The 18,517-nt window shown below is 40.5% G+C and overlaps 1 protein-coding gene across 1 annotated transcript in view; it reads right to left on the bottom strand.

Annotated features, from left to right (window-relative positions):
* Ppp1r9a (protein phosphatase 1 regulatory subunit 9A) overlaps positions 1 to 18,517 on the bottom strand; it is a 257,278-nt gene that overhangs the window by 58,215 nt on the left and 180,546 nt on the right. The window contains exon 7 of the mRNA XM_028779161.1: positions 574 to 729. Within this exon, the coding sequence (XP_028634994.1) occupies positions 574 to 729 (156 nt within the window). The remainder of the gene's footprint in view (positions 1 to 573; positions 730 to 18,517) is intronic.

Here is an 18,517-nt window from a genome sequence, read left to right as displayed (position 1 = left end):
GGAGGGACGAGGCCTTCATCACCTTGCCCTGGATGCAGTTTCCACCAAGGCTGCATCATGCAAAGCTGTAGGTACTGGATGGCTTCTTTAGGCCGGAGGAGGAGGATGGCTTCCAGCTTGCACCAGTCCCTGGGCAGATCACCACTCCTTGGTGGCTCTATGAACTGTTCTAAGTCTGCTCATGGAACTCTTTTATAGAGCCCTTTGGGCATGCCATTCTTACTAAAAATCTATCTACTTCAAGAAAAGAAATAAAAAGCATTTTTCAGAAAAGTAACTGCCCTAGAGGAAAGAGGTCACGACCAGGTACCAAAGCATCTGTAAAGGTAACAAATAATACATGTAACTTGAACAAATCCTGAAATGATGCTCAGAGCTATAAACTGCCACTGTGATAGGTGACAAACATTAAAGTTGGTGACAGCAGAATGCATTCTGTTACACGTGTACTCGCAAATTTAAGATTCCGAGTCTTAATCAGAAAAGAGGTGATTCTCTGTTCATTCTACAAACAAAAACATTTAACAACAAAAGGAGGAGGTCCAGGCAAATATCATGTGGGCCAGTGCTTACCTCTTTGAACTTGTGACTGAGCTTGGTTGTGTCCAAGTCAGATGGGGAAAACATGTCCTCGTTCTCTGGGAGCTCAAAGACTTCAATGGCCATGTCACCACCAGGAAGGATGGGCCCAACCTCATCCTCTTCTTCATCAGTGGCATATTCTCCAGTCTGAAAGGAAGGGGGAAGCAGAAATACAACTGTCCTTATCCTACATGGAGATGTTAGTAAAACGATCTTTTTTATAAGCATGTCACCAAATGGTGAAAGTGTTAATGTTTAAATCTAGCATGCCTCATGCACCCAACGTTACAAACAAATGTTAGTGCAAAGATCCAAATGACCAAGTGTAGACCATACAGACATGTGCATTTTAAAGGAGAACGACAGCGGGACCAAGAGCTGTTTCTCACTCTGAGTATTTGACAGCTTCGCTACATAAGATCATGTGCCTAAAGGGGACAAATGCCTTCTTTGTTACATTTACTTCTGTGTGGGTACACATGTGTAGGCATACACATGCCATAGCACATATGCAGAGGTCAGAGAGCAATTTGTGAGAGTCCGTTCTCTCCTTCAACCATGTGGGCCCAGTGGCAGACTCCTTTACCTTCTGAGTCACCTCAATAGCCTAAAAAACCAGTGATGTCTTTAAATTCCTACTTCCTGTGTAAATAAGCAGTCTAATATCAGGAGCAAAGAGGAAGGAATCAGAGGTCAGCACTTCACAGAGCCGGCAAAGCCTTAATGAAGCCTTCAAAGCTTAGCAAATTGACTCTCCTCAACTGCAGAGTTCAATCAGTTGTGTTTGTTAATTACAGAGGCAATAAACTGGTAAGCTAAAGGACAAACCCGGGGCTTCTAACTACACACGTGCTGCCTGATACCTGCAGAGGACTGTGATAAAACTATTTTGTTAGCCTGAAAAAATTCATCTAAGTTTTAGACAGCTTTTTCTCAGACAGCCCAAGTCTGAGCACATCATGAGACCATGTCTGCTGCAGTGGCCTGCTGTTGTTCTGCTGTTAAGGCGAGCAGGACCCTGTAGGTATTTGAGTTCATGACCTCTGAAATAAATGTGTGCCTTTGTCACTGACTTCCTCAACATTATTGGAAAGTAACTCCTTCGGCAGCGCCAGGCTATGAGGCTATAATTCAAAATAATTGCCTGACATCTTTACCTTATGTAACTTGAGGATAAATCACTGATTCTGTGGGTTAAAAAGACAAAGCTCATTTAATTCATCCCTGCTCCTTCAGGCTATAGCTCTTCAACATATAAAGTGGAGATAGGAATTCACAATACCTTCAATCAAGCCTCCATCAACAATGGGGTGATGGATTCCTCGTCTTGGCTTCTGACTGCCCCTCTTCCTTTCCTGTATGCTACACTCCCCTAGTCACTGTGGGAGATGTGTTCCACCCTTTTACCTGTGCTTGGCAGGAAGGAAATCTAGTCATTCGCCTCCAAGGGATTTTTCCTAGTCAGGAAGGCCATCAGTTAATAGCCTTCAGACTTCTTTCCAAACATAACAATTTGCATTTTGTCAAAAGTGCAAATTTCTTTCTCTGTAAACTTTATACTATGCTCTGATTTCTTTCCTAGTGCCTCAGTATTTCTCTAGTTATGGAGCCTAGAAGTAGACAGTGTCTGCTAAGAAACCTGTGGACACTGACAGTGACACAGACTCAGCATCTCTTGGATTCATCTTATGTACACCAAAGCTATTAGCACAGAGACCACAACCTCAGGCATTTGTCTACAGATATAAGGTTAGGGTCTTTCATGTAGAACAGTAAGTTTTCAAACTGGCTACAGGAAGATTTGGTCCTTTCCCCATCTTTCTCTTGAAAGTAAAATCAAAAACATCTTGACTGGAAGGAAAGGAGGTTGGTATTAGGGACTCACTCATTTTGAACATATGTAACAGTTTAGCGTCTATAAATCTAGGATACTTTAGACACCAACCTCAAATGTCTACTAAGTATGTCTAAGCTGTGCTCACCTACTCAAGGCACATGCAGCTCTCTGAGGCGGAGAACAGCTATATAAATGGTCAATACAAAATAATAAGCTTAAGCTATTATGAATTTTCTCTTGAGATTCTTGATAATTCAATTTCACATTTCTTGAGCATGAACTTTGTAGAGTACAGTGTCATGCTACAGTGTAAAGGATATGCTTGCAACTTTAGGCACCATTACAAATACCTTTAACCCCAACCCTGGAACACAGCTGAACAATGTAGCTTGTTGATTACAGGTAGCATTCCTTCAGGTATTTCCAATCAGAATCAAAACTGTAGGCAATTCTTACTTCTCAGGATAGTTTTGGACTTGTCTATGATACTAGATTTGCCTATAGGTAAATAGATATCTTAGTTATCTCTGCAAATATGTTAGTAAGAATTCTAGATCCTTTCATTTTTTATTTCCCCAGCTTCCTCTCTTCCACAAATCAAAATTACAGCTAACTCTGCTGAAATTATTTCTCCTCCCATCTTTCCATTTGCTAGTGTTCTCTTTCCAATCAGCCTTATAAGTGTCCTGAAGACAAAGTAGGTTTTTCACTGTCTCGAGTGTCCTTTACTGCCTTGAGTCTTATTAATTATAAGCCTTGAAGAACATGGGTCTTACAAAACTCTGTGCAATCACTCCCTTTCGCTGATCATTCAAAATTTCTACTGTCAGTAGCTTTGAGTAAAGGATGCAGCTACTACTTAATACCTTAAATATCTGGATTGACAAAATTACATTTGGCAGATGAAGACTAAGGCATTCTTCTGACTCCTTTATCTTACTGAGAATCTTAGTTATTTTTATGGTTACCCTGCAAGTAAAATAAATGATAAGGAACAAATGATTAGCCCCAAAGTCGTAAACACCAAAGTTAGGTCAAATCTGCTATTTGTAGAGAAAGATGGAGAAAGTGACACAGTGCCCCCTCCAAACAAAGAGCTCCACAAAGACCTGCTGCTACCACCTAGTTACCTAGTAACCAGCTCTTTTTCAACTGACCAAATTTAAAATCTCTAAAACAACTGGATTCTTGGCATTCTTCCCTCACTGTGTAATCTATTTCAGATGTGGCAAGGACAGCTGTTGGGATAAAGACAGACAAACAGGGAGCATCCCTTCCTAGGTTCTGTTTGCCTTGTCCATTAATACCTTTTTCTTTCTGATGGTCCTGTTAAAAGGTTGGGGAGTAAAGGAAACCTTTGAAACCTAATGTTTTGCCTGGCAATATACATTTGGCAACCAGATGCCTGGGTCTGAATATGCCATGTTAATTTGGAGAAAAGAACTCAGTGAGTTCACCCAAGGGTCATTAGTAAAGTTGTTGACACTATTACATAGCAGATCCCCCAAACCCACACTCCTATGCTATACCATTGCCAATATACAAAAGCAAACTCTGAAGAGGGAAAACATCAAGAATATACTTCTTTCAAAGATTTGTATATGATTCTGCTGCACTGAGATCGTCTGCAGCTTTGATTATCATTTCCTTCATTTTGAAGCTGTGCACATGTGTCTACTAGGATCTGAAGTTCCTGTCTTTGTTTTTCTCAAAGTACGCTCATCCTGAGCAAGCAAGGGGAGGGGAGGAGAGGAGGTCTCCTTGGAAGGACCAGGAAGCAGGAACCCAGTGCTTAGGGGATTATAAAAGAGGGACTCTTGAAAGTCCAATCTGGACAATTTTTCTTTCCCTTAAGTCTCAGATGTGTTCAGTAGGATGACAAGTCTTCTCCTGGGCTTTAGGACCTGCCTGATGTTTCAAGCTTTCTTTCTTACAAAACCAAGAGCCAGAAAATATAGTCACTAAAAATCATTTCAGTGTTTCTAAAAAGAATGAAAGTTGCATTTTCTGCAAGGGAAGAAAGGTGTCAGAGTCCTCTAGGGTTCTGGAATGTTCTCTGTCACAGGTTTTCTCACACTAACCTTACTGACCTGGAGTCTCCCCAATCTCCCAAACCATTCCACCTCCACTGCTTCTCACACTTCCTTGAGACACGCACTGGAACAGAGACATTTTATTAAATGGCCCTGTCAGGCAGCATCCTTTGGTAAACTCTACTTCTTGTTGGTAGGAAGACCGGCATGCAGACATATCAGATCCTGGAGCACACACAGGACCTGTAGGATTAGCCTGCATTTCACTGAAGGAACATAAGCTTTCAAATATAGGATGCTGGCAAAGTGGGGACCAATGAAAGAATCCTGGTTGTGTGGTCACAGATCTGAGTTCAAATGCTGCCTGTGAGATTTGAAGTAACCTTCTAGATCAAAGTTTTGATTGCTTCATCTGTCAAATGAAGAGCAAAAGAAAACAAACAAAAACAATTCCTTACCAAGACAAGATGTCACTGTTAAATTACATGGTGCCTGGAAAGCATTTAATAGAAAGACACAGCACATGATAGACAGTCAAAAGAGATCATCTTTGCTATTGCTGCTGGTGGTGCCAACATTACTGTGGTGACATGGCCCGAAGCCCCACCACGTCTCTATCTGGTAACCAAATAGCCACTAAGCTGTTGTCTTGCAAGTGTGATTCCGTGGGCCTCCATGCATACGTCCTTTATCAGTATTTTAACATAAGCCATTCCTTTGCTAAACCGGCTCCTTTTCTCGTGTTATAAGGGTGAAGCAAGCTTTATCAAACTCAAGAAAAGTCCTGCACCTCAGTGTGTCTCACAGTCTCTCTTCACACCCGTCGCCATGGTCCACGATACATATCCACACACATCAGAATAGCCTGGGAAGTGAGGCTGTTACTCCCTGTCCTTTGGCCCAGTGCATACCTCTAGCTCTCAGAATGCTCTCAGTCACACCTGCCTCTTCCCCTCAAATGGAAGTTCCTTAACTGTGCCAGGTACAATTTATCCCTCGAATCCCAGTGGCCAGCGCACAGTTTGGCATGCAGGAGGCCCTGAACAAATGTTTGCTGAATAAATTAAGACAGTTGCAGCCACATCTGCACACCATGGCAGAGCCTGATTTTCCTGTTAATCTCAGCTTTCCAGTATGAAATACAGTTAAGCACAGCTGCAGCTGAGGCCTAAATGGCCCTACTGGGGATTTTCTATTGTTAGGTTCAACCATTTGCAGTAATTTTTTGCTATAGCAATGTTTACTCTGGTGAATTCTGGGACACTAAATGGTGCTAATCATAAAAATAGCCTTGATTATGCAGTTTGTGGGAATTTGTTTACTGGGTTTGAATCCAGTTACACATATTCTCAGACTGAGTTCTGAGAGAAAATAGAGGAGAATTTTGTCTACAGAGCAAGACCTCAGATGAGGCACTGATACTCAGCTTGACTTTTCATTGTGAAGTATAGTTTAGCGCATTCTCCATACACTAAGACTTTAGCAAAAAACATCTTCCCCACAAAGAGCATCTTTTTTTCCACATTGGGCCAGTGACTTCTGTGTGGCCTAGTTTTGAAATGTTGAGCCACTTAAGCCTCTAACCATTATTTGCAGAGCTGTGAAGCACTTTCATCTGGGGCTGTTGTAAGAATACACAGCAGTGACACACTCAGAGGGCTATTCCACAGACAAGCACACACTTAGACACTGTGAGACCTTCTCACTAGGACTATGTTCACCCTCTTGTTTAGACAGAACAACCATAGAGTAGTGCAACAAAAACATGTCTTTGGGTCTAGAGAGAGCAGGTCTCCAAAAAGTCCTTCACAGTCTACTCTCCCAGAAAAAAAGTTTAAAGATTTCAATGCCATTGGATACAAGGGGATTCAAGGAACTAAGTAAACAAATCTCCAGTGTGATGCCTGGCCTGTGAGGGGCATTCAAGACTCCACCCTCTTACTAAATCATTTAAAATGCAACAGGTTTTGTTGTTGTTTGTGAGCTTGTCTGTTTTAACTTTAGAGAGAGATTGTTGTTTCAGCTCACAGTTCTGGAAGTTCAAAGTTAAGGGACCACATATGATAACAGTGTCCTTACTGGCAGAGATATGAGCTGGGGCAGTGTGCTTGAGTACATGCAGATGTGTGCATGTGTTTACCTGTTTATAGTGTCTCAAACTTTTGTTTGGAGAAAGCTGGTTGGTTTTCATATTCTTTTACTACCTAGTCTTCAAGAAGAAAAACATTTTTTAAAGATTTATTTTTACTATTTTAAATTGTGTGTGTGTGTGTGTGTGTGTGTGTGTGTGTGTGTGTGTGTGTGCAGAGGTGAGTACACATGACTGTTGATATCCTTGGAGGCTGAAGGCATCAGATTCTCCCTTGGTACGATAAGCAATTATGAGCCACCCAACATAGGTGCTGAGAACTGAACCTGTATCCTCTGCAAAAGCAGGAACTGCTCTTAAGTGATGAGCCATCTATCAGAGCTGGATTAGAGAAATGTTTAGAATCAATACCTAGATTACTCATTAGCCCTGCGTTCCCAGCCTTCAAGAGCTCATCAGTTCTTTCACTTATTACACTGCTGATAAATTATTATTATCACAATTTTAACTAAATATCTTCAATAAAATCTCTTCCAACTACTCAAATTTATGTTTCCTTTCTTCAATACTCTTTACTAATTTTACTAGTTCATTAATTACCACTGGGTTTTAATGTTTTATTTAGTTTACCTACCCGAGATAGAAAGCATATTCAAAAACCAGGGCCACTCTTTCTTGCCATGGTGTCTTAATGAAAAAATGACCCCCAGTGACACTGCTTCCTGTGCACTACTGAGATCCTTCCTTTCCAGTGTGGACTGGATCTAGCAATTCAGCTGAAACTGAATACAAGGGAAGTAACTAACTTAGTTACAGGAAGTGTGGCTTGTGCCTCTTTTGTCCTCTTGCTCTTTCTCTGAGTCTTCACTATTTGGAAGCAGGAATCCACGTTGTGAGCAGGAAGGGGCCACATTACAAGGTACTGAGATGTCTGGCCAACAGCCAGCAGGAGACAGGGGTCTGCCAACAGTCACATGACAGAGCATGGAAATGGCTTTTCTGCATCCTGTCGACAGCTGCGAGTGAGTTTGGATGCAGACCCTCTCCCAGCTGAGCACTTAGATGACCACAGCTCTGGCTGACACCTTACTTACGGCCTTGGGACAGATGTGTGCTTAGAAAGGTCCAGATGAACTGGCTCACAGTGTATTGTAGAAACATTTCTTATTTTACGTTGCTATGTTTTGGTGGTTGGTAAGGTTTTAGGAGGAAGGGGATTCACTCAGGAAGGGAGGCTGCCATAACAAATCAGGGAAAATAATAGGGGATGTGGCTTTGGAGTGGGCAGTGGGTAAAGGCTAGACCGATGCTATAGAACGGATTAGTTTAAACTGCTCTGAACAGATTGCTAGAGGAAACCTGGAAGGCAGGGTTGTTAACATGGCAGAATGTTCCGAAGCAGTATCAGCCTCTTCTTCTTCTTTTTTTTTTCAGTATCAGCTTCTTAATGAGATGTAGGGAATGTCTAGTAAACAGGGCCATCTCAGCAAGAGGATTTCCAAACCGAGTCTAAGGAGCTGCCTCATTGTTTTCTCTCCTTATAGTAAAATAGAAAACACAACCAAAGTACTATTAAAAAGGAATGAAACAAAAGTTGATGGTTTTGAACATTTTGAAATTAAGAATAGAATTAAGTGGTGGCATAAAAACCAAGTTCAAATTCAGGGAACTGCTAGAAGAATACAGATCTCAAGTAGAGGGTAGATTATTAGGGTTGTGGCCTTAGGAAACTCCAGTTTTAAACAAGGTCAGATAAGGAAGTCTGCCAACTGTCCTAAAAGAGGCACAAACTGCATTCACTTGAAGGCTGTATGATATTTCTGAAAAGCTCATTTGAAACAAAGCCCAACCATGCCTTTGCTCATAAGGCTGGTGGAAAAGAGCGCTACGGAGAAGCTGGTTCCTAGCAGTCTTCTCCCTCGTGTCCCTATATAGCTTATGGCATCTGGTGGGTTATCCCATGATAAGGACATGCCTGGGTACACTGATCAAAGTGACCAAGAAAAGCAATAAGGGAATCCAGTAAGTCTAACAACACTGAAGAGGAACACTGGGAGCAGAATTCTAAGTCACAGAACAGCTCAGCATATACTCTATTCATCATAGGCTCTGAGATAAAGAAACCTGACAAACCCTCAGGATTTACCTTAGAAACCCAGTGCACTGATGTTTCCTTTTGTCATAAATCAATAACTCAAGTAGCTGAGTGTGTACCAGTGAATGGATACAGGTGGCTTTGACACACACAGTCAGGAGGCTGTGACCTCACTGTCCACAGTGCTCTCAGCAGGCTGTGGAGAGGCTGATGTGAGCCTGCCCATAGGGTGCTTACAAACCCATCGGTGAACCTGATTCCTCTGGAATTGTCCCCCAAGTATACAAGGGTAACAGCGTTTTGGAAAGATGACCTAACACCTTTCCCTAAACAAACAAAACTTACCAAACCATCTATCTCCCTTCAAGTGGTACTTTCCACCATGGGACCAAATGAGACAGTGAGTTTTGAGCCAGTATCCACAGAGGGAAGAAGGCTCAATACCTCTCTCCTCAACATTCCCTAGCAAATCCAGGGGTTCATATAGAAGGGCAGGCAACCTCACTAGTAGTCATGTAAAATCAGCTGAGGCCAAGAGAGAGGAGAGGAGCTATCAGAGTTATGCAGGCAGAAAGCAACTGCATGCTATTCACAAGACACATTTTGAGTGTGATTGTACAGACCACCCAATATACTTTCAAAGGTAGGCCACAATGACTGCCATTATCCATCCAGCGAGGTCTTTGACTCAGAAGTCCTAATTCTTACATCCACACAGGAACTGTAATGGATCCACACCCAGGAACCTGTTATTCCACTATTGTAATAATATCTCTAGAAACCTGCTTTTAATGTAGAAAGTAGGGGTTGTAAAGGGGTGATGAGGCCGAGAACATTTCTTTCTCTACTGAGTTACCTTCATCACTAGAAACACAACCAAAGACCCATCCTGGGATTTCCAGGAGAATGTGTCTGTCTTAGAAAAATCTCCCCAATAGGGCTGTCATTCCCTTCAAACAGCTAAGATCCACATAAAGACCCCACTCTAGAGACAAATCTAAAATCGCAGGCAACCCAATGACGCCCCTTTTCCTTACTGATCATTATATGCACTGACTAGGCTTGTGAACAAAAGTCTTGTGAACAAAGGTCTTAAGATTCCCTAGTAGTCAACTACAATGATTGCACTACTTCTCCCCCTCACACAGCCTCACATAGGGGTCAGAGCCGTCCTCTAAGCCAGGATGTGTGTCCATATGATAGAAACAACAATCACTTTAGTGCTGGTTGCTCAGGCCTTTACTTCCCAAAGTAAAGGCCACAAGAAGACTGCATGACTTTTGTACAGGTAGGGGCAGCAGGATACGAGGTCTGAATACACTGATGTGAGCGTGGCTGCCCTTGCTCTGGGGGGAAAAGACTATATTTTTCAAACATTCCCTGGAAAACAACTGAAGAGAAAACACAAAGGGCAGCCAGAAAAACCGCCACAGTAATGTGAGAGAGCTCAAAGAATCAATTCCTGATGCTTAAACTTAAAGTGAAAAAATTTTTTGAGAAATTCAGTTGATTTTAACAGAATCAAAACAATATTGTTCAACTTAATGGGAAAACCCATAGAGGCTCAGGTAATTACAGAAAGCCCAAGTGATACTTCTCCACCTCCTTTCCCACAACTTCAACATCTGCTTCCTGCAGCTCTGGTCTACAGTGGATGGACTTTACCTCTTCACACCACTAGTGTTGCCACAGTCTCTTCTCTAACAGAAAACAAACTCAACATACATGCAAAAAGTTAGAGTAGAAGCCTAAAAATTCACATTTGCACCTCCAAGTCCTCATTGCAAAGACTGTCTTATACTATGGCCATTGGACTTTTTACAGGTTGTCTTGAAAACATGTAAATTTTCAACAATGTTTATATAGTTTGTACAACAAGACAGCAAGCATCTTGGGGGACAGAAACATATGCTCCATGACTCACTCTTAGTTCCTTTTAATCAATGCTTCCTACTGGCAGCCAGATGAATGCCACTTGTCCTTACTGATAAATATCTCCATGTCCAAGAGGCAACCTGTGATCTCTGTTTTCTCACTGAGATCTTGCAATAACCAGTCAACAGCCAAAGCAGACCTCTATAATTCAAATGTCACACTGCAATTTCAAACTGGCCATGTTTCTTGGGTTTCATTTCCTTTGCCCAGGAAACAATGAGGTGCTTATTTTGATGCCAGTGCCACTGTGGGAAGAGCTGAGGTATTTGTGTTGTCCTGAATTGTTACTCTGCAGAACTGGACAGCTGGCTACAAGAGGGGCACATGTCACTTTTGCTTTAATAATTCTCTGACACACGATGAATCAAACCTCAGAAAGTATGTGTTTGGTTATAGTTTCTGTTAAAGCTGATTTATACAATTATGAAACACATCAGAGACTATCAATTATAAAAGGGTCACACCAGCGCCAAGTATGAATCCCCAGTGCCATCGATGTAATTTTCATACATAATATACATACATACTAATGACAAAAAGAACACCACTCTTCTGATCTCCTAGACGGAATTCCATCCCTGTCCTCATATGAATCTCATGTACGTTCTGGAAGCAGTTCCTTCTCGCCAAGTACCTGCTAGGCAAAGATGCTAACGTCTTCACCTCAGTGTTCCTGGAAGCTTTAGGTAGTATGATCCATGATGTGATTACATCCAGCACCTTCCCATAAACCCCCACAGATGTAGGCCCCCATATAATATACATCCTGAGTTAGTGGATCCATGGCTGCTCAAGGCTATTTGTATATTTCAGGAACTACAATGACTGCTGGGCATGATAGTACATACTTATAATCTTATCACTTACAATGTCTAGCAGGACGACTTTTCTTAGTTTAGGGCCAACCTAGTTTTCATAGAGGGTTCTAGGTAAGCCTGGGCTACAGAATGAGTCTTGTCCTTAACATAAACCAAATGATGATGATGATGATGATACTGGAGTATCATAAAGTTTTCATAATGTAAAAAAATGAGACAGTTTCAAGTTTTCTACTAAATCCTCAAATACTAAGAACTATATTATATTCCTTTTATAGACACATAATTGCAAACGACGATAAGATACCGCCTAAGGTGATTTCATTTCTATAGCACTGAGCTCACAACATGTGAAATAAAATGCACAGCACAAGGAACAGTGACATCACCCCAGCCACTGAGCTGGCATTTCATTCAAGAGAGTAAGACTATCTACAACACAACCCAGTGGGAGCTTCCTGACCACTTTTCAGTCACTAACCTCAGTGCAGAACGTTGTCAGAATAGTATCATTCTTGCCACTGTTTGTTTTAGTTTTACATTTTTGTTTTGACAGCAGATCGTTATTTCGGCAGGACTTTATAACAATGGGATTGTACTGTATATTGCTGTGCTTTTGTGCCTAGTCACCAAGTTTAGACCCCACCAGTAGTGGGCAGCTGATTCAATGCTCACTCATATTCTGCGGATCTGTGAGTGCACCACAGGGTATTTATTCATGCTCATGTTAATACAGATGTCAGATGGGCTCCAGTTTTCCTGTTAGAAGACCATATTGGATGAGTTATGCATTATGTGTATGGCATTCTTATTTTATTGAGAATGCTTATTTATGCTTAACAAGAGATAGAGTTTTTGGATGTCTTTTGGCTGACAGTAACAAATTGTTTTCTGAATGCTGCTGAGCCAGTGTGTTCTCCAGTGTGCAGAGAGGAAGAGTTCCCCTAACTTCGTATCCTCCTTGAACTCAAAATACTCAACTTAAATCAATTCCACAGGTCTCAGATGGTACTGACTTTGGTTTTAATTTCCACTTCCTGGCATCTTCAATATAGTTGCCTATTCTCTGCCACCAAGGTTTATTTTGTGGCATGCCTGCTCATGCCAGGGATCCACAGGTGGTCTTTTGTGATTGACTCAGTTACCTAGTCTCAACACTTTCTTTTAGCTTCCCGACTTTCTTAGCAGTTCTTAATTTTTTTTACTTTATAGAACCTATTATTTCAAAACCAAAGGCTGGTAGACATGATTTCAATCACTTTCCAGCAACTATAGAGTATCTATGCCAACAGCTATATCTAGGCTCCGTACTCTTCTGGCCACTCACTTGCTCTGCTCTCTAATCTTCAAGAATCTAATAACAAAAATCTCTTTTAAGGCATTTGAAAGGGCTGTCTTATTTTACTGTTCTTTCATACGTACTTTAACAACTGCTTACCAAAGTTATTGAAAATTGCTTTGTGTGTTCACCAGAACTGGACTGGATGTGCAAATCAACTAGGAGAGTACGGACTCAATACAGCTATTCAAATCTTCAGTTGATGGATAAAATTTCTTTGCCATATATACACTCGGTTTCAATAAAAATCGACCCTTTGAGGGTCTTCTATACTCTGATCTCTCTTGATGTGATATTTCATATCTATCTATTTATTTATTTATTTATTTATTTATTTATTTTAAATAATTTATTTTTTCTCAAATCATAATTCATTCACACAGGGGTTATAAACACAGAAAGGCAGGATGTGGGGAAGGGAATGACACTGGAGTGTGGGTGTTCAGGGGGAATACAGATATCTTTCAGAACCGGGTATCGGCTGGGTGAAGGTTCAGGGGACAAGTCACTATGACTCTGCCTATGACTTGCTTGTCCTTATCTAAGTTGGTATTGTCTGCCAAGGCTACCTATTTACAAGGTCTATGACTACTCAGGCTTATAAATTTCCACAAAAGCTGCCTGTTGACATTAGCTTATAGCTATCTGTTTCAATGTTTTTCCACTGAGACCCAAGACTTGGTGTTAGTATACATGTATGACAGGCCTATTGCTGATTTTAGGCCTATGGCTGATTTTAGGCCCTCAGTGTGTAAGCAGGGCTGCCCCTGACATCTCCTCCCTTCTCTAAGTATAGAAGGGCTGTGGCAATTCTAATCTTGCGAAGGGGAGGATAGAGGCCTGACCTCCAGTACTTGAAGGGGACCTTGTAATGGCTCCAGTCCCCCTGTTACTTTATACAGGGTGTTTCCAAAACCCATCTCCACCCAACCTAAAAGGGAGGACTTCTGTCCCTAGACCAAGCAGAGAGGGGCCACCCAGAACCCCCTCTGATAGGCAATCTGAATTCTTGCTTAGGCTGCGAGGCTAAGCACTGCAAGAGAATATAAATAAAAGATAAAAATATCTCTCTGGGTTCCCTGAGGGACAAGCCTGACTACATAGGGGTTGATGTCAAAAGTATCCCCTCTCCAGGAAAAAGATATCGGGATGGGTATGGCCCTCATGCCTCACTGGACAACGACAGGGGGACTGGAGCCATTACAAGGTCCCCTTCAAGTACCGATGTGATATTTTAAAACACAATTTCCTCTCTATTTGTAGACATTCAAATACATGCTATATTTTAATAGTATGTATTCAGAAAACTTGCTAAAACCTTGTATTATTTTGAATAAGATACATCTCAAGTTTTCTAAATAGTATCATTATATGGGAACTGTAATAGTTTCATTTCTTCTTTCTCAATTTATTTCTCTTCTTGCTTCTCGCACTGTCAAGAATTTAAAACTGGTCAATTTTGAAATGTTAAACTACAGAGCATTCCTGACTACACCCAATTGGGATGTGTAACCTTTGATATATGTTGTCAGATACAATTCGATGACATTCTACCTAAGTGTCTTTCAAATGACTGTAATGTGCTTTTAGGCTTCATTTCTCACCATTAGGTTTTGTGACTGAGTTTGTAACTAATGCATGCATATATCACACAATCTCAAGGATTTACTGCATTTCTGACATTAACATTGTGGTGACTGTCAGTCTCATGTCTGCAGACAGAGCATTGGGGAATTGAGTGTCCTTGGTAATGACCTACCACATCTTTCTTTCCCTGTATTTCCTTGTATGTCCCTCACCCACTGCCTTCCTTCCCCTTTCTGCCTCCCATGATGCTCTGGTTACTCGCAGTGTTTTGCTTCCCTGTGAGTTCCATACTTTGGGACTCTAAACTCTATTTCTCAAAACATTAACCCTCATTCTTTGATAAAAGTGAACACAACCAAAAAATGATGTACTTGTATTTCTTCTGAAACTCATCACCATATTTAAGCTGCAACGCTGATAATTTCTCACAGAAAGTGTTTGTTTTACCTTGCTACTTAGTAGTAAGTTATGGTACCAAGAGTTTCCATGTGGTGGTAGATCTATTTACATCTATAGGGATAGTAGCCTATGATATTCCAGCTGTATTTTGAGGTTGTCCAATTAGCCATTTAATTTAGAATATTGATATCATTTGTCTACAATAACAATAACTGAAACCAACAACAATCAGAATAACTATGAAAGTGATGGTAAAATGAACAAAATATAAACAAGTATTTTGGACATGTTATTATTTACTTCATCTGAATTTACTACTATTCATATTGTATTCTAGTTATGTCCAAATTAATCTGCAGTGTGAGCAAGAAGGCTAACTGGTGCTTCCAGCTAACAGGAGCTGTAAAGGAGCCACCTGGGGCAACAGAAAGCTCCTGCCTGATATGTCCTCTGGTGATAATGCTTTCTTACCAAACTGCTAGCTTAAATACACTAAATTGGTATATTTTTTTATCTTATTCAAATTGTTCCTCACTAAAGGTGATTCCAAAATGGTGTCATAATAAAATTATTTAATTATATATTTAAGATCTACTCATCCATTTTATGCTAATCTTCTCTGTATCAAACAGCCACTTAAATCCCTTCAGACTCAGGATCACGAGAACTCAGAGTGGTAATGTGTAAACGTTTCAAAGGACAGAGCAGTTATGCAAGCATCACAAGTCTGCTGTACTGAGCTCTGCACCGAGTCCTTGCTTGGATGACCATTCATTCTTTATTGCTCACAAAAATTCGTTTGTATAAATGAAGGATATTTCTAAGCTAACAGATTTCAAAGTACAAGAAGGTCATTTGTGCAGTATAAATCTTGACATTATTTGGTTATTCTGACTATGGTATTTCAACTGCAAGTATATTTAAAGCAAGAAGGCATCTTAACCTGTGGCAGAGGGGAAAGGCTTGCAGAAGTGATGTCATGGTAACCAAGGATGAATACGCCTGGGCTTCCATCCTCTCTCCCATATCCCCTCCAGTCTTGCTCTATATGACACTGACTCTCTTCCTGCAGTTCTTTTTCTCCATCATATTTTAAACTACAAATAACTCTACTCTCCTTTTTTTCATTAAAAAAAAAGTTATATGGCCAGGTGGGGATGGTGCATGCGCCTTTAATCCCAGCACTTGGGAGGCAGAAGCAGGTGGGTCTGAGTTCAAGGCTAGCCAGGTTTATAGAGTGAGCTCCTGGAAAACCAGTTTTTTCAACAGTCTTGAAAAAACAAAATAATAATAATAATAATAAATATATTAAATTATTTTTCAAGTTCATACACATATATAAGATCAAATGTATCCCTAAAATCTCCCTATTACTTCTCCAGAACCAGCATTCCACATGTCCCCTCCAAACTTCCTGTCTTCTTTTAAAGAAATAATAACTCACTGGGTGCAATTACAGAAAAATGGGCAACTTACAAGGGAACACACTTCTGAAAAAAAAATGTCCCTTTCATTCCCCAGAAACAGTAAACTCCTCAGCTAGTCACTGCCAGCAGCTCCTTAGCTAGCTAGCATGAGGCTGGGAGGAAGATATCTTCTCATAATAAAGGCTGTAAAGGACTGAGCAGAACCACCATCATGACAAATGAAGACACATGGAGTGCTCTCACTGACATCAGGAACGGGACAAGGCCATTCGCTCTCGCTGCTCTCGTTTAATCCAGTGTCTGGATAAAGAAAGTAGACAAGAGATGGAACCAGAAGAAGCCAAAGCATCTTTATTTGCAGACAATGTGATTCTACACACCAGGGGCTAGAGATTCCACCAGGAAGTCCCTAGAGCTGAAAGCAGCAGGTTACAAAGTTACTACACTAAAATCAGTAGTTATCTTCCTATACACCCAAAACAAACAAGGAATCAAGGAAACAATCCCATTCACAGTAGCTTCAAAAAGAATGAAAGAAGAAAAAAATAGCTTGGGGTAAAACTCTAGAATACTGAAGAAATTGAAGAAGACACTAGAAAACAGAAAGAACTCCTACGTTCGTAGATCGATAGGATTAATACTGTAAAGTGGCCAGTCTACCAAAATCAATCTATGGATTCAAAATCACTGCCATCAAAATTCCAATCCAATTCCTCAAAGAAATTTAAAAAAAAGTGTATATGGAAGTACAAAGGGCCTTAGATAGGCAAAATAATTCTGAACAATAAAAGAACTGCAAGAGGTATCATCACTCCTAATTTTAAGTTACACTACAGAGTTACAGGAATGAAAAAACCATCATGGTATGGGCACAAAAACAGCCACATTAATCAATGAGACAGAAGAGGGAATCCAGATACATGTCTATGGACCTATAGCCACCTGACTTTGACAAACATGCTAAAACTACATGCTGGAGAAAAGACAGAATCTTCAACAAATGGTACAGGGAAGACATGTAGAAGAGAGAAACTTTACCCTTGTCTCTCAACCTGAAGGGGAAAAAAATCAATGGCAAAGCAATCAAAGATATCAAAGTTCAATATGAAAATGCTAGAGGAAAGAGGAAGATGTCTACATCAGGACATGGGTCAAGGAAGAACTAAATAGAACCAATTACCAACAAGCGGGACTTCATGAAATTAAAATTTTCCGTACCACAAAGAAAACCATTAACTGACTAAAGAGGCATCTACAGAATTGGACATAAAAAAATCATTGCTTGCTATTTATCTGACAGAGGATTAATGTCTAGATTATACAAAGAACTCAAAAAAACTAAACATCAAGAAAATGATCCATTCAATAAGAGGATGAACCGAGCACAGCACATAGGCTGCTAACTGAGCGACAAGGTGGCTTCCTGAGAAAAACTGTATCCAATTTTAAAAAATAAAATATTTCCAAAGTTGGAAACTGTCATTTATACTTGTCCACATGCTGCCTCTTTAGCACTTCATGCTCCGTGGTTCTCAGTGTGATAAACTGTTTCACTCAAATAGGCTGCTCTGCAGACAGTCTCTCCTTTCAGAGAAACTTCACGGCCTAAAAGGATTGGACAAAGCAGGGCTTTCTGTTGTTTTGGGATCTATCTCAGAAATGAGTAATATTATATTCTGGCAGCTAGAAAGAAAAGAATAGTAGGAATATAGTTTAAAGAATTCCACTACAGTTTTTACAAACCACACAAACAAAATGAGGTACAGAAAGATGACCATGCAGAGGCAAAGATTCCTGTCCTGACTCTAGTATCGGGAGCCCTGACTTCTCCCTACCTGGGGTCGGTGGTGTTATACACCAAGAATATTCTTGAAAGTCAGAATGATGTATACGATGATGTTCTGGAATGGATACAGTCTTCAGGGCATGTTGAAAGAACCTCATAATTCTGTGTTTCAATGATGGAGGAGATCAGTAAAAATTTGAGGTTTACAAACAAAACAATATAGTCTAAGACATTTTAAAGATCCTACAAAAATGTAGACTCTCTTGGCCTCTTGACCACTATTAAGACTTAGCTGTCTTGTAAGCCAGGGTCCTTGCATATCATCAACACACTGACCCCTTAACCACACATGTTTGATGTAAGCTCCACTATGGTGATGAGTATTTAAAGTATCTATTTTGGACTCTCTACCCTCTCTGTTCATCCAAACACATAATGAAAATTTAAGACCAAAGCATCAGAAAATTCCTTCCTTAAAAAAATCCGATTTAAGCAGAAAATAAATTGCTATGTGCACTGTATTATGTAAACATTACCCAGCCCTAATACTGAGTTTCTTTGTGAAGGTTTTCCCTTTAATTTGAATGACA

This window comes from Grammomys surdaster, unplaced genomic scaffold, assembly GCF_004785775.1.
Source record: "Grammomys surdaster isolate TR1022 unplaced genomic scaffold, NIH_TR_1.0 345, whole genome shotgun sequence".
NCBI classification, from domain to species: domain Eukaryota; kingdom Metazoa; phylum Chordata; class Mammalia; order Rodentia; family Muridae; genus Grammomys; species Grammomys surdaster.
The sequence above is the reverse complement of the archived record's forward strand: the minus strand, read 5'-3'. Positions and strand labels throughout refer to the sequence as shown.